Genomic DNA, 15,830 nt, shown 5'->3' on the forward strand with positions numbered 1-15,830 from the left:
TTTTGAGAACTGATATGCACTTTTGTATGAATAAATGTGTCTTGTGATGTGTATGCATGTTATGAGTGTGGTTGAGCATGAAACTGCAGCTGTTAAGGTTTAGAAAGTGTTATTAAACCCCACAAACCCTCAACTAAGTACACCGGGAATGGAATGTGCTGAAGACAGCTTCTGAAGATACCCCTAAAAGAACAAAACCAAGTTAACTTCATTATTGACCAACACAAGACATCCCTTAGTTTGGGTGAAGTAGTTTTAAGCAAATATAACTGTAGACAAAACCATGTATAATCACTATTTTTCATCTCCAAAATGGGGCAGCCATAAATTTTTTTCTAGCAGAGAAGATCTAAATAAATAGTAACTACTAACCCACTCAATAGTGATGAATGTAAATTGCACTTGTCATTATTCAAGTGGATCTTTGGGCAATTTTTGGAATTTTTTAACATGCGTGGGATGCTTTAGCAACTTGTTGCCAAGCATGTTTCTGCATTATCCCAGTATTTTATATATTTTTTTCCAAATTGAATGGAGCAACTGACAATGTGGATTTTACTACTGCACAGAAATAGCACATCCTCTCAGTAAGAAGTTAGTACATGGCAAGATAAGTAGTGAAGAAACGAAGCTGTAACCACAGCTAACACAGATCACTGCTGGTGAAACACAGCAATACACTCTGAGCTTTGAGGTCAAGTCCTTTGTTTTCTTCATTGAGCAATAAAAATAAAGCTTCATATTTTCAGACTACTGCCTCTATCTATATATTTAGTTTAAATGGTCTTACAAATCTAGTTCTATTGATTTCAGTTTTGTTTTTCATCTACTTCAGATTCTGTCGTCACAAGTCTGAGGCTTGAGGAAAGATGTGAAAGAATATTGGTCTCCCCCCGTGAGAACAAGGCTTTTAATATTCCTTAATGCTGCGACTCAAAAATGCCACTTCATGATTTTATCACAGAAAGATCATGGTAGCATGGCCTACACATTGCCCTACCAGTCTCTGAGCACATTCTTTCAGCCTGAATGAAGTTTGATGGTTTGAAAACACATTAGTAGTGTGGACCCAGTGCGCAATCTGCTTCTCCAAAAGCTATCCGGTTCATGCAATCACCACTTAGTTCTTTTAAAAGAAGGAAAAAGAAAAAAAAGAAAAAATAAAAAACAACAACAAACCCAAGATATGAAATACAGTTTGTTTTATTAAGCCTCTTGAACACTTGGTCAAACTTCTACCAGCTGGCATTGCTGGTAGAATGCCTCATGGTTGTTTTTTAATCAGAATCCAGACAACTGCAAATAAAAAATTAAGAGCTTTTAGAAAGGTTTTAGCAGTGCAAATGTGAAACTGAAAGTTTATAACCATTTAATGTTAATTTACCTGATGATTTTAATACAAGACAGACATTTATATCTCAGAGAATTTGCTCGATTTTACAGACAGGATTACTTAAAAGATGCCTTCAAGCGCAACAGCTCAGCTGTTCAACAAATGTAGTAAGTTGTTCCATCTCTCAAGGCACTTGTAACAGCACAAAAAGTTATTTTTTTGGAGGCTTATAAGTGTTTTGTATCTGGAGGATGATTTTTAAAAACATGGGTTTATGAAACACACTTCATCAACATCCTGCCTCAAGCTTAGGATCTGAAGGCACACAACATAGAATTTATCTGCAAGTCAGACTGTCTCATCCTGTACAGGTGTTTTGTACTATGTATGGAACCCCCACGTTACCCTGTTTTTTCTGAGTTTCTTTATTAGCCTTTTGATTTTCATAAATGGAGTCAGATCTTTTAGTTACTGTAGAATATTAGAGCAGTTTTTTACCTTTCCCACAGAAGTAATATAAACAAATCCTTTGTTTTTCATTCCCTGTCCTTTATTTGCATATTTCTAACCTGAAAACAATTGTAACTGACAATTCATCTGGCCACTGAGGCTGAGAGGTGGAAACCCCAAAAAGCCAATCTTTTGCTAGACCCACAAATGTATAAAAAGTAAAAGAATAAACAAAGGGGGCTCTTCCTCTCTCGGTTTTCAGCTGTGAGCTGGGATCAGAAGGACCTCTGCCTTGCGAAATCTCGTCTGCGTGTGACTGCTTTGTGTGTCTCTGTGACACCCACACAGGTGAAACACATCAAATTCCTTTAGCAGTTAAAATTCCTAAATTATCCCCAAAACCTTGTACTCAACTTCAGTAACAAATGCCCATAGACATTGTAAATACTTGTCCTTGTTAAACTGATCTGTTTACAAGCATCTACATACTAACTGCTCAGAAGACCTTTATACATAATTTGCCCTCACTATTTTAGTAAGGGCAGTGTCCAACCAGGAAGAACACTAGTCTGAGGTCTTCCCTGTAAATGGCTGTAAACTGGACTGTCAGACCAGGACAGCTGATTTTAAATTCTTAGCCAGCACTGCAGCTTCCATTCACAGTGCAGAGCACAGCACTGGAGAGACAGCTTTTCTCCATACAGTAGCAAAATGCCAAGTTGATGAAAGATGGAAAACCTCTGTTGAAAGACCTAGCAAAATTCAAGATTTATGATGCATCTTATGACGCCCGTTCCAAACAAAATTTCATCCCTGTTGGGAACCTGTTTAACCATGGCCACGTTGAAGCAGATAAACCTTGTTAAGACTCCATCTCTACAGAGAAGATGTACAATGTGTATTAAGATAATACCAACCTATGAGTTTTACTCATCTGCCTGCTGCACTGTTCCTTTCTCGGAGACGTAGATGCCATCCAAGAATTTCCTGATATCCTTGTTCTTGACTGTGGTGGCTTGCTGGATCAAGGCAGCTGCAGAAAAAGTGAGACCATGAGCACAAAGCCAAAAGGTCCAAGTTAACTTGCAGCCTTTGTTTATGCTCCAGTATTTCAACTAACAAACAGGGCTGTCATCTATAGACAGGAATTAGCAACTTAAAATCCTGTAAGGTCTAAAGAAAATAGGATGCATTTCATTGAGCTTATCTTGGCAACTCAGGGTAGTGGCACTTCATTATTGCACATGTGTACAACTGAAAAGCTGAAAAGTTTGGTGCCAAAAAGGCTGTAAGTATTGACTTGAAAGTTATGCAGACTTGTAAAAACATCTTTCAACTCAGAAACAAAGTAAGGAACTATGAAAAGCAATTACAGTGACCAGAGCAAAACCAAATATGGGCTGTTGTTTACCTCAGGGTTTGAGGTAGAGTTTGCTAAACTGACATCTTCAGAAAAAATTTTCCATGTAATTTTCCACACATCTATTTTCACCAACCTGAATTGGAGACTAACTCAATGTCATTTCCCTCAAGGATCAGCTCATCTTTCTGGGCTTGAGATACTGCGCAGGTAACACCTACGGAAAGGCAAAGACATAATCCACACTGCTGAGGGTGTTAAGTGTATTAAAGAAATCATATTTATGTCCTGTCCCAATTTACATATCTAGACACTAGTATTCAAGACAATAATTAGCTTCTATGACTTTGTTAAACAGACTCCTGCAAATCCATTCCAGGGTTTGTCCTCCCTCACAGTTTCAAAATTTAAAGATTAGTGCAAGTCATGCTCTGGAGTGAAAGCTACTGAAGTGATACTCCTGCTTACCCATTATTACATCAATCACCAACACTGTGTACAAGCCAGTGCTTTTGCCAGCACGGCTCTGTCTGCCAGGTGGTGCCAGCTCCCACAGGCTTGCTCTCATTAAGACAAAACTGGAGCCACCCCAATCAAAAGCCACTAAAAACCACCTGCCCCCTGTCATGGTCACGTACTGTGTTTACACTAGCAATGCTGCAAATACTCACAACGAGTAAACACGAGGGCATTCAAGAATCTAACAGGAAACCTGAATTTGTAAGGAGAGTAACAGAAGTTTTTATACTTTGATCTACTTACTCAACAGCTATCAGCTTTTAAGCCAGCCTTTTACTAACAGTAAATGCTGACTTTAAAGCCCTGTAACTCTGCACTGTTATCTACCAGTGTTTTGGGACAAGTCTGATGCGTTCCTCTACAGCCGCCCCAAAACGTCAGTCACATGTCCTTATCTATCACCAGAAAGGGAATTAGAAAAAAACAAATGGATAAGGCAAGTCTTTCCTACGGTTTTTACGTATCTCTGTTTATGATGCTCTGTTGCCTCCTTTCAGAAGTTTAACAAGCTCCATCAAGTGCCTGCTTTTCTGTTAGACATTTTACTGAAACTCCAAGCGTGCAAGATGTGAAAACAGCTAATAAGACAGCAACTTTTATATTTATTGTGCATGCTCCTAGATAATCAGCAAATTCAAACTACAACGCCTTAAAGACCAAAACTATGATGTGGTATGAAACTAGTTCATGTATAATGTTTTAAAACAGAAACATAAACCTAACAGTAAGCACCTGCAGGTTACCAACTATAAACACTGTTAAAATCTCCCAGTGATTAAAGTAAATCCTGGACTCCTTGTATTAAAGTAACAAACTCCAGATCTGTTATCAGCTAGCTCTCGCTAGTAAAGATAAATTACAGAGGCATTATTAATAACAAATCCAGGCAGTGGCAAGGGTATCATTAGAAGGTTACATAAATTCAGACAAGCACACGCTGCTCCAACAATTATTCATCCTCTCCAATTCTCAGCGGCAGAGCCCAAAGAAAACAGCTTGAAAAGCCTAGAACGGGCAGAATACATCTCCAGAAACGCTCACCTGGCCTCATCCGCACTCTGCGGATGTACTTCTCTCCCAGGAAGTTTCGGATCTCCACGAGTGAGCCATTGTCCTGTATGACTACATTGATGGGGAAGTGAGCGTACACCGACCTCATCTTGTAGCGAAAGCCCTGGGATACAGGACACAACGGGACATGGAGAGCAGAACACACACACAAAGCTTACAGGAGAAACTAAAGCCAAGGTCTATCAACAGCTTCTGAAAAAGGGCAGGACACCGAGCCCAAGAGCCATTTGTGCTTTCCTCCACCCGCACAACTTGCCTGATAGCAAAGGCAAGACAAAAAGCAAAAGGAGAAAGAAGCTGCATCTTGGATGCTTAGAAGCGCTCTCCTGCCATAAAGTAAAAAGCTCCCAGTGCAAGTAACAAAACGGGCAGCAGTTATCCTGGCTGCAAACACAACTCACCAAAGTGACCCCCTTGATCATGTTCTGTACATGGCTGCAAATTGTGCGAACTGTTGCCAGCTCCTTTCTGTTACCCCACCACTTGTCAACACGAAGCTGCATCAAAAAACACATTAACAAAGCCTTCAGCTACACTTCAAAACCATCGACAGTAATTCTGTGACAAATGAGGAGCAAAACTTTCAGATAAACTACTTAAAGCCCACCTACCAAAACCACAGAACTATTTTGTTTCTTTGACAGACTAAATGCCCACCTTAAATCCTACCCGAGACACATGAAAAATGTTTGTTTTTTTCAAGTCTTGCCATTAACAAGTCTTCAAAAGAGCTGGGATAGATAATATAGAATCTTGAGCGAAAGGATGTATTAGCAATTGCTAAGCATATTGTTTTAAAGTCTGTCTCCTATGCATAATCATCTTAAATGAAATGCTACGTGTGGATGCATTGTTTTAATGAAACATTTGATCACTGTGAAACAGTAGCTGAAATCAGTCACTCTTGGTATTTTCTTATATTACTGAGACAATATGAGAACTCATACATTTATTCATAGAACATCTGCTCTCCTAACATAACTTGCGGTTTCTGGAAATCCAATAAACTGATTTTTATCCTGTAAAAGAACCAGCTTGTAGAACTGCAAACAATGATCAACCCCCTTCCCTACAACTGTCACTACAGAGGAACGCAATCAACAAGTTCCCTCCCACAGTGCCCGAGGAAGCCCCATGCCTCCAGCAGACCAACCTCTCCCAGAAAACACAGGAATAAGCAAAACCTATCAAACAACACACGCGGAGCTGAACATTTTTGGTCACCCTCCTAGACCACCAAAATGTTTTTAAACCAGCTGTAAAGCTCCCCTCTGTCTCCGGGCAGCGAACCGGCCTGTGCAGCACTCACCTTCTTGCGCTTCTTTCCCAGGAGGGACAGCTCCACATTGATGTGATTAAAATCTCTCCTCAAGGTTCCTCGGGGTCCCTTCACAATGACCGTCCGGCCCTTCAGCGAAACTCCCACTGCGAACCAAAGGCGGACGCGCGTTACGGGCCGCGGGGGCGGCTCCGCCGGGCGCCTCCCGAACGCGGCGCGGACTCACCTTGCTCGGGGATGTCCACGGTCTGGTTGCTGAGGATGGTCTTCATCCTGCGGGCGACAGCGAGAAAGGCTGGAGGTTCCCTCGGCCTTGTGCCCGCGGGGACCCCGCCCGCTCCTCCCCCGCGGGACCCGACGCTCCCCCCCGCTCTGCCACCGCCGGGCTCCGCTCCCCGCACCGGCGCCCCACGCCCGGGCCCGGAGAGCCGCGGGGCGCGGCGGCCTCAACGGGGCCTCGCCGGGAAGGCGCCGTCCCGGGGCCCTCCCGCGCGGGGTGCGGGACAGGAGGCGCCGGCGGGGCCCGGCGCCGCTCCGGGGCGCTGCCCGCGCGCGGGCCGGGCGCCGGGGGGCCTCGCGCCGCGGATGCTCCCGGATTATCCCGGGAATCGCCGACGAGCCAGCGCCGCCGGCCTCACCTCGCAGCGCTCGGAGCCGAAAGAGACAGCGCGTGACGTCATCGCGTACTTGTAGCCGCTCTCGACCCCGTTACGTCATCACGCCGAGGGAGCCGTCCGATAGGCAAGAGTAGCCGAGCCGGCTGAGCGCGTCGATCGGCCTGGGCGCCGCCATGTCGCTGCTGCTGCCGCGGGGCCGGTGCGGGGTCGCCGCCGCCCGGGGTCTACTGGTGCCGCGGGGCCGGGCCCGGGTGAGTCCCGCCGTGCGCCCCGGGGGCCACCGGCAGCAGGACGGGCCGGGCGGGCGGGGGGCGCGCGGTACGGCAGGGCAGGAGGAGACCCTGCGGGGCGCGGCACGGCCGCGGGCAGAGCCCGGGAAGGACCGGCCCGGCCCCGCACGGGCACACGCATCCGCGGGACACCGAGCCACGGCCCCGCTCCCACGGGAACCATGGCAACGCCGCTTTCTGCGGCCCCGAATCACCGGGGTATCCCACACAATGTTATTTCACAAAATCTGTTAGGTTGGAAAGACCTCTGAGATCATCGAGTCCAACCTGTGACCAAGCATCACCTGGTCACCTACAGCGTGGCACCGAGTGCCACAGCCAGGCTTTCCTTAAACACCTCCGGTGACGGTGACCACCACTGCTCTGGGCAGCCCATTCCAATGTCTAAGCACCTTTTCTGGGAAGAAATTCTTCCTAATGTCCAAACGAAACCTCCCCTGGTGCAGTTTAAGAGCATGTCCTCTCATCCTGTCGCTGGTTGCCTGGGGGAAGTGGCCGATCCCCACCTGGCTACAGTCTCCTTTCAGGCGATTGTAGAGACCAGTGAGTTCCCCCTGAGCCTTCTTTTTCTCCAGGTTAAACACCCCCAGCTCCCTCAGCTGCTTCTCACAAGCCTTGTGCTCCAGGCCCTCCTCTGGACATGCTCCAGCCCCTCAGCATCTTTCTTGTAGTGAGGGGCCCAGAACTGGACACAGGATTTGAGGTGTGGCCTCACCGGTGCCAGGTACAGGAGAACAGTCACTGCCCTGGTCCGGCTGGCCACACAACCAGCATATGTTAACCAGCAAAAGGGCAAGCTGTTGTTTAGTATATGATGCCAGCATGTTTGTTACTAAATAAATTACAATTTTGCTTGTTTTAGGTGTCAGGGAGCCATGTGTGTAACCAGTATGGAACGTCGGGTTCTTTGCCAGGGGAAAAAAAAGAATTCCTGCAAAATGGACCAGACTTACAGGACTTTGTCTCTGGAGATCTGTCAGACAAGAGCACATGGGCTGAGTATAAAGGCAATTTAAAGCGTGAGAAAGGAGAAAGGTAATAGAGATTTTAAACAACTTTAGTTGCTTCCCAGCACGATCTTGCACATTTAGTAGTAACTACAAAATGTATTTTATATATCTTTATTAAATTCTGCCCTACTGTGTTGCAAATTTAATGACTATTCGAGAAAGGACAAGTGTCATTAACTTCAAATCCATAACAAAATGTGGAGGTGTGGTTATATTTTCTTGAGTGCCAGTAATTAAATTACAAATATACATCAGTAGGTGACTGTGTTGAAAGAGTACTACTGGTAGAGAAAACAAAAAATGAAAACTTAAGTTCAAAAAATGTTTAACACCCATATTTCCAGTTACAGATTGATCAGACTTTGTGATAGCTGTGCAACATCTGCTGCCATTAATTGTCGCAGTCTCCAGTGTGGCACTGTTCAATCCCTCTGAAACAGTGAACAGTTTTAAACATTTGAATGACAACAATTCCCATGCTTGAGTGATGGAATGATGATGAACAGGGAACTGGTCTGGCCTTGAATGATATTAACATTAATTGCTGAGTTGCATAAGTTTTTAAGGGATCTTTCCTTGTTGGGATATGTAACAAATCAAAACAAATCGATTAATGAAATTTACCATGTAAGTAGCTTATTAATCTTTATGTTTGCTTGGTGTTTTTCAGGCTGCATCTTCCTCCATGGCTGAAAACAAAGATTCCCATGGGAAAGAATTACAATAAACTAAAGAATACCTTGAGAAGTTTAAATCTTCATACGGTAAGTCTGGCACTAACCAAGTGTTCCTGTAGAAATAAGGCAAATTTTATATTTTTCTCTTGGAAGACAGGTGGAAATCATGTCTTGCATGATCTTCAGTGCTGAAACCAAGCCCAGTGCTGATCCTTTTTGCTAGCAGTGAATTTTACCCCTAAAGAATTAGGGTATGTTTTTCATACTTTGATTTTAAATACTAGGATTTACTACTTACATCACCAGAGATTAGAAAATGCCGTATGCAACTGTTTTTAATTGAAACACACACAATTTCAGAGTTACATGCTTGATTTTCATGAAAAGAAACTGTACAGATTTTATTAATTGTACTTTCCAGATAGTAAAAAGCGGTGGGAATATGTGGAGGGGATTTTTTTCATTATTTTTTTCTTCTAAGCATGACTGAGTTCATGCTTTAATGAATCACATACTTTGTGAACATTTTATCAGATCCTGAATTTAAAATATTAGTGCTAATGATAGGTTGTGTAGTGTAGCTGAGCAGTTTTTGCAGTTTGGAAGTAGAGAAAGTAATGGTAATGTTAAAAACAGCAGGGAACTGTTAATCTCATTTATCACAGAAGGACTTATGTTTTGTTTATAGGCTAATATTAAAATCCATCAATAATATATAATTATTTGCAAAAACAATATGGAAAAATCCAGGTACAGTGCAGCGTTTCACCTTCAGGTATGTGAAGAGGCACGTTGTCCCAACATTGGAGAATGCTGGGGAGGTGGGGAATACGCCACGGCGACAGCTACTATTATGGTAAGTCATTAACCATTTCTTAAGTGTTCTGTTAGCGTCTGAGCTCTTTGCACTCTATTGTTGGATCTCTGCTGTAGCCGAGTGGGTTCATTACAATAAATTTGGAGTAAAGCACTGTCCTAATTTTTTTTTGCTTACTGTTAAGATTTATCCCATGTAGCTTATGCAGCCGCTTCCCAGCTGAGCAATAGTGATACGTACAGTGTAAAGGTAGGAATGTCTTTCACGTTCCAGCTGATGGGTGACACGTGCACCAGAGGCTGCAGATTTTGTTCAGTAAAGACTGCAAGAAACCCGCCTCCGCTGGACCCGCAGGAGCCGTACAACACAGCCAGGGCTATCGCGGAGTGGGGCCTGGACTACGTGGTGCTGACGTCGGTGGACAGAGATGGTGCGTACCTTGGCTCCTCGCGCCGCCCCGAGCTCTCACCGACGTCCGTGGCTGCACACGGGCCCCAGAAACGCTCATCTGCACAGCTGCCCAGGAGCACTGACTGAAAGGACACAGCAGTGCCAAAACTTGGCACAGTTCCTACCTATTCTTAGTGTTTCTCCATGGCTGGTGAAATACAACAGAAATTACACTGTTAATAAACATCAATAGATACTACAACACTAAATATTTTATAACTAATTTTTAGTAGAATGTGTGCATATACTTACACCGTGTTCTATTACTTGGTAGCAAAAAGACAAACATTCTTATACAATACCATTACAGAACTTCCTTCCAAACACTAAACCTGGAAAATATTATATATTACGAAACTGAAAATTGCGTTTTCCTAAGGAAGTAGCTTCCTTGTGGTGACACCATATTGGTGAGGAAAGCCATTGTACAAACTGTTCAGTATGATGGAAAGACCAGTGGCTTCAAAGGGGTTTAAAAGAGCACTGATATATACTTCTCAATTTTTGTACAACTTTTTCAGACCAGAACCGTAAATAGGTAAAGCCATTCTGGGCTTAGGGAGACAGGGAACCTAGAGACAGCTAAATCTGAACTCTGCCTTAGACAATCACAGTTAGACTTTGTGCAGAGGCTTGGTAGGATATCTTTTGTAAGCCCTTGGAATAACCAGTGAGAAAAGACTGGCGTTTGACTGCTTCATTATTTTGCACTTAAGGTTTGAATCTGATGGGTTTTTTGCTTTGCTAATAAGTAAATACCTTTCTTGAACAGAAAGATTAACTGAATAATTGAAATTCTTCTAGATATGCCTGATGGTGGAGCGGAACACTTTGCAAAGACAGTCTTGCATCTGAAAGAAAGGTTTGTCATTGATGTGTGACTGTTAAAACTTTAGAATGTGGTACTGCATGTAAGTCAAAGCTTGTTTAGCTGGGTTATTCCAGGAGCCATGCAAATGCAAAAGTCTGCCTCTAGCCTTTCCCCCCCCCTTTTTTTTTTCCTTTCTTCATCTTTCTCATAGACTGGCCCCAAACTGTTTTGAATTTGGATGCATTTCCAATGCATCCCAGGCTTATTTAAAGCTAGGCACTGCATTCTTTCTTTGAGTAGACAGCTGGTTTACCCGGAAATGAATACATTCTTCTGAGGTATGTTCATTCCTGAAGTTGGGGGCTCAAACACAGCACTTAGGTAACACTGTCACCATGTGACCAAAAGAGTCTTGTTTCTCATTTAGCAGTCATCAAACTGCTTTTCATTTTGCCTCAGTGGCCATTTCCAAGTCTGTGATTGTACCTTCCTGCTTTCCCTGGCTGATGCTGCTGTCACCCTACCTTGGTGCCCTGTATGCAATTTGACAGCACATTTGTCTGCCTGCAGAATTCATTTGTATAACCTCATTGAAGTCTTTATCCAGTGTGTCTTGGGGCTGAAGGGTTCTTGCAGTTCTCTCCTCCTGCCTTTTTGAGCTGAAATCAGGCTTGTGGACACTGAGACTAGATTGTAGACTCAGAGTCTTCTTATTCCACTAGCAGAATTATAGCTCCTCTGGATTTTGGAGCTATGATCATCTTAAACAAATTCCTGGTTTTACTGATGCAAGCTGAAATACAGCAAAAGCCAAATAATAAATAGAAAAGCAATTCCAACAGATTCTCAAAGATACATGTGCACTGTTTATATATATATATGTATGTATGTATGTTTATGTATATATTTAACATGTCTTTGTTGCAGGTTAACTTGAGTTTGTTATAAAGTATTTGCAGAAACCTGTTGGTTTAGAATTATCTTGAATTTGCTTTGCTTATTAGAGTTACATGTCTTCACTTTTATGGGGGTTTTGGTGTTTTTTACTATCTTGATTTCTTCAGCAACAGTGACACAAAACGCCACAGGTGTGTTCCTTTTGTCTCTCGTTTTCAGGAATCCAAAAATCCTGGTGGAATGCCTAACTCCCGATTTCCGAGGGGACCTTAAAGCAGTGGAGAAAGTCGCTTTGTCGGGGCTGGATGTGTATGCCCACAACGTGGAGACGGTGCCGGCACTGCAGAGGTGAGCCGCGCCTCCTCCGGGTGTGCGGGACCGGGGCCGCGCCCGTTCCGTTCCCGGCGTGCCCCGCGCCGCCGCCATCCCGCCGCCGCTCCCGCCGCCGCCGGCAGGGGGCGCGCGCGGTGCCGCCTGGCGGGGCTCCCCGGCGCGGCCGAGCGCCTGTGCTCCGCCGCGGCGCGGAGATTGACAGGACGCGCCCGTGCCGCCGTGCCTAACTTCCCTGTGCCCTTCCGCGTGTTCTTCCCCCTTGTGCTGGAAATGCGCGAAGGAAGGTCCGCGACCCCCGAGCCAACTTTGAGCAGTCCGTCCGTGTGCTGAAACACGCCAAAGAGGTCCGGCCCGGCGTCATTTCCAAAACCTCCATTATGCTGGGGCTAGGCGAGACGGACGAAGAAATATATTCCACGATGAAATGTAAGTTGGTGTTGAAATAGATGCCAGAATTCACTGGCATGAAGTTTACTGTGTTGGAAAACAATTGTAAGCATCTTTGCCTCTACGTACAAATCAGTTTGCTGGTGCAGGAAATGTTCTCCAAGTTCCATTGAAAAATAAAAGTTTTGTTAAAAAAGACTGAATTTCTAAAACATTTTGTCTTATAGCTTAAGAGATGCAATTTGACAAGTAAATCCATGATTTCCCTTGTGATCCTTCTGCCACTAACAAGGAATTTTGTTTTTTCAGTATTGCGGGAAGCAGATGTAGATTGTTTGACCCTAGGACAGTATATGCAACCGACAAAACGTCACCTAAAGGTAAAAGTGCCTTTAATTTACAGGCAGAGTTATGGTCCATACCTTGCACAATCATCCTTACTCTAACTGCATATGTTGGGAAAAATTTCCTTCCTTGTTTAGCCTGACAATGATTATCTGTTAGGGGCTCTTCATTAAAAATTACCTCAGCCATCTAGTCCCTTCCATCTCCTGCAGACTTCCTAGTGCTAGTTTCTGCTGTTAGCCAGGGAGACAGCTGGAGCTGAGACACGATTCTGGAAAACAAGAGCTTCAGTGTATGTCTCAAACATAACTGCTCAAGTCAGCACCCCTTCACTGTCTTACAGGCCCTCCCTTATTGGTGCCACTTCAGTGGAGAAATTTACCGTTTTCTGCTTCTGCAATCTGTCCAGAAATTTGCTTTCTGTTCTGTTCCTATGTTTCACTGAATTAACTATTAATGAAGAGATGTGTAGGACTGCTGTGATTTTTCACTAACTTGGACCAAAAAAAAAAAAAAAAAAAAAAAAAAAAAAAAAAAAAAAAAAAAAAGGTTTGCTCAACTAGAAATTAAATTCCAAACTTTTCAGCTAAATATGTAAAGCAAATAAAATACATTTGAAAGCAGAGCAAAAATGCAGTTTGCGACTTCACTGATGAAAGCTTTGGAGTGAAAAATTTTGAACTTGCAATATAACTGTATTTCATTTCACTGTATGCTAGCTAGAGCAATTTCCTTTGCAATAATCCTGAGCAAAATTAATTCTTTTCCCCCAGGTCGAGGAGTACATAACTCCCGAGAAGTTTAAGTACTGGGAAAAAGTGGGAAATGATCTTGGATTCCATTACACTGCTAGCGGGCCTTTAGTGCGTTCTTCTTATAAAGCAGGTAAATTACAGAAAGGCATTGGATTACTTAGCATGCAATATTTTATTACACAGAACTAAAATGGTGAAGTAATGTGCAACAAAGCTCACCTTAGCTCAAGGACACCTCACATAGTTATCTCTATTTTAAAAATTATTTACGCTATTTCCTATAGGTCACCCAAATGCATCAGTATGACAGTAATTAGTAACTGTAGAATTGCAGTGCTGCTTAACCCAACTGTGTTTTCCAAACCCGTTCTGTACTATATTTAATGTGTGAGGCAGGATAAAGGGTACCAAATTTTCAAGTTTTCCTTCACTTTCTGTCTCTTGGATGCTCTTGGGTTCGACAAGGTCCTTGGTTGTTTGTGGTGCAATTTTGTTGCTTTAGGCAGAATTTATTTACAGTGCTTTCAAAATAATTAGAGACACTTATGGCAGTGCTTTTCCTGACAGAGCACTAGGTATGAAGTAGCAGCTGATATTAGTGGAACTGTTGTGTAGGTACAACATCCTGCCTTTTTGTAAGGAAAGAGCAGAGAAGACTCATCTGGGGTACTGTGCTGCTCAGTCTGTTTTAATGCCAGCTCAAACAAGATTTATAGCAGATTTCACTATAACTTGCTGATACTTTATGAAACAGGAATTAAATTTTAATTAAATCAATTCACTCTTGCCTGTTTTAATGCACAAAGCAACAGAGCTATTTCATAAAACTGGACAGAAGGAAAATCAGGATTTTGGGAGTGGAGGGGCTGTGTGTTGGATTATAGTTTTGAGAGTTTTTTAGATCCCTACTGTATGTAGTGGAAATGCTGTTATATAGAATTGAATTCCTATAAAATAACTGGTAAAAACAATTGTATTGTAGAATAGAGCACCCATGTTAAATAAGAATGTATTCTTTTGCCTTATTTTATTGAAATACCCACAAACCATTTTGGTGGTTTTTTTTTTTTTTTCTTTTAATTAGGTGAATTCTTCTTGAAGAACTTAGTAGAAAAAAGAAAGACAAAAGCCATCTGAAAATGAGCGTGAACTTATGTAAAGCAGCCAGTTTTAAGAATCCTTTTCTCAGTGCATAATTATACTCAGTTCCAGAAATGCAGAAGAACAGATGGTGGCTATATGAATAAACTTACTATCTTTCCAGAACAATTTTTTCTTATCAAAGCACATTATTTTACCTCATTTCTCCTGGCAAGGCTACAACAACAGAGTACTTCTAGTGTTCAGGAAGAAGAGAGAAGATAGAACCGATTTTGAAAGAGTGATGGAACTGAGGTGGAAGAAGTCAGCGTAGGCTGGGAACAAAGACTGGGCACATTTCTAGTTCTCCTAGGACAGTCAGCATTGCTGCAGTTAATACCTGTGAAGGTGCTGATAGTAATTTGAATGGTTCTGATACTTTGGTTTACTGTGATGTAACCTAAGCTTGCAGGGGCTCTGGGGATGGTTGGAGTTCTAAAGAAAGACTGTACATGATAATGCACCAGATTAGAGCTTTCTTGAACCGTGCCAGAGAAAGTGTAGCGATACTCCTTCTGAAGATGCTATCTCACCTGCATCAGAGAAAATGAGCTGTTTCATTCTCATAGCTAAAGCTCTTCCAGAGCTTCAATGTCTCCAAGTATGAGTCTTGGTATATAAGGTATCAAGCTAAAGAAAACAAAATGTCCTTTTTGGCAAGTCAATTAACCTTGTGTAGATACTGTTAATTTAAACCATTTGGAAAATCAGTTGGTGTAAGAGTATAAATGGAGCTACCCCTAATTTATGTACGTGACTGTAACAAACCCCACTGAGCTGCACTGATGCTTCTCTAGTATTGAGTCTGCAGAACTGCTGTTCTGTACTGTGCTCCTACTGCATGGCTATATTGTCTTGTCTTTAAAGGAAAGTTAAAACCCTGGTGGTTGTGTTTGGTGGGTCTGGTTACCTGCCCCTGGAGGCTTGGTCTGGCTGCAGAGAAGTGAACCACATTGTGGGTGAAACATGAAATCCACTGTATACCACACTAAGCTCAAGCAGAAATAAAAACATGGCATATGCTACATTAACAGCTCTACTTGCCTCTCTTTACAGCAATAATGCTGATGATTGTCTCTCCCTAATGCTCAGCTATGGACATTAAATACCATCTCTGAACTAACTTTACCTGTATCTTTGTGAAGTTATTTGGGAAACATCTCAGGACTTTGCTATCTGTCCCAAACTGTCATCATGCAGGTAATTCTATGACTGGCTCTAGTATTTTTCTAAACTACTGTAGTCTGTAGAAGGAGAGTGGACTCTGCACACTCACCAGCTCAGCAAGA

General features: G+C 42.9%; 2 protein-coding genes across 2 annotated transcripts; one reads left to right on the plus strand and one right to left on the minus strand.

Moving 5' to 3' along the window:
• Positions 1 to 1,187: 1,187 nt before the first annotated feature.
• RPL9 (ribosomal protein L9) lies at positions 1,188 to 6,704 on the minus strand. The gene is made up of 8 exons (XM_040064099.2): positions 6,651 to 6,704; positions 6,239 to 6,285; positions 6,043 to 6,158; positions 5,135 to 5,230; positions 4,704 to 4,836; positions 3,280 to 3,360; positions 2,701 to 2,816; positions 1,188 to 1,296 (listed from the first exon to the last, which is right to left on the minus strand). Exons 2-7 carry the CDS (start codon positions 6,282 to 6,284, stop codon positions 2,710 to 2,712), a joined length of 579 nt encoding a protein of 192 aa, XP_039920033.1. The 5' UTR covers position 6,285; positions 6,651 to 6,704; the 3' UTR covers positions 1,188 to 1,296; positions 2,701 to 2,709.
• A 73-nt stretch (positions 6,705 to 6,777) lies between these two features.
• Positions 6,778 to 15,572, plus strand: LIAS (lipoic acid synthetase). The gene is made up of 11 exons (XM_040065592.2): positions 6,778 to 6,880; positions 7,782 to 7,954; positions 8,600 to 8,693; positions 9,382 to 9,462; positions 9,697 to 9,853; positions 10,678 to 10,735; positions 11,801 to 11,929; positions 12,195 to 12,340; positions 12,611 to 12,681; positions 13,420 to 13,531; positions 14,486 to 15,572. The coding sequence occupies exons 1-11, from the start codon at positions 6,803 to 6,805 to the stop codon at positions 14,536 to 14,538; spliced, it is 1,152 nt and encodes a 383-aa protein (XP_039921526.1). The 5' UTR covers positions 6,778 to 6,802; the 3' UTR covers positions 14,539 to 15,572.
• The last annotated feature ends 258 nt before the right edge of the window (positions 15,573 to 15,830 follow it).

The sequence above is a fragment of the Hirundo rustica genome, chromosome 5 (genome assembly GCF_015227805.2).
Source record: "Hirundo rustica isolate bHirRus1 chromosome 5, bHirRus1.pri.v3, whole genome shotgun sequence".
NCBI classification, from domain to species: domain Eukaryota; kingdom Metazoa; phylum Chordata; class Aves; order Passeriformes; family Hirundinidae; genus Hirundo; species Hirundo rustica.

What these genes read in the sequence shown, in the direction of transcription:
- RPL9 (XM_040064099.2), bottom strand. Translation starts at nt 6,284, where the DNA reads ATGAAGACCATCCTCAGCAACCAGACCGTGGACATCCCCGAGCAAG. An exon ending in CGTGGACATCCCCGAGCAAG is followed by an intron (nt 6,159 to 6,238) that starts GTGAGTCCGCGC and finishes TTTGGTTCGCAG; the next exon opens with TGGGAGTTTCGCTGAAGGGC. An exon ending in TGAGTTAGTCTCCAATTCAG is followed by an intron (nt 2,817 to 3,279) that starts GTTGGTGAAAAT and finishes CTTTTTCTGCAG; the next exon opens with CTGCCTTGATCCAGCAAGCC.
- LIAS (XM_040065592.2), top strand. Translation starts at nt 6,803, where the DNA reads ATGTCGCTGCTGCTGCCGCGGGGCCGGTGCGGGGTCGCCGCCGCCCGG. An exon ending in CGGCGACAGCTACTATTATG is followed by an intron (nt 9,463 to 9,696) that starts GTAAGTCATTAA and finishes TTCACGTTCCAG; the next exon opens with CTGATGGGTGACACGTGCAC. An exon ending in GACGTCGGTGGACAGAGATG is followed by an intron (nt 9,854 to 10,677) that starts GTGCGTACCTTG and finishes AAATTCTTCTAG; the next exon opens with ATATGCCTGATGGTGGAGCG.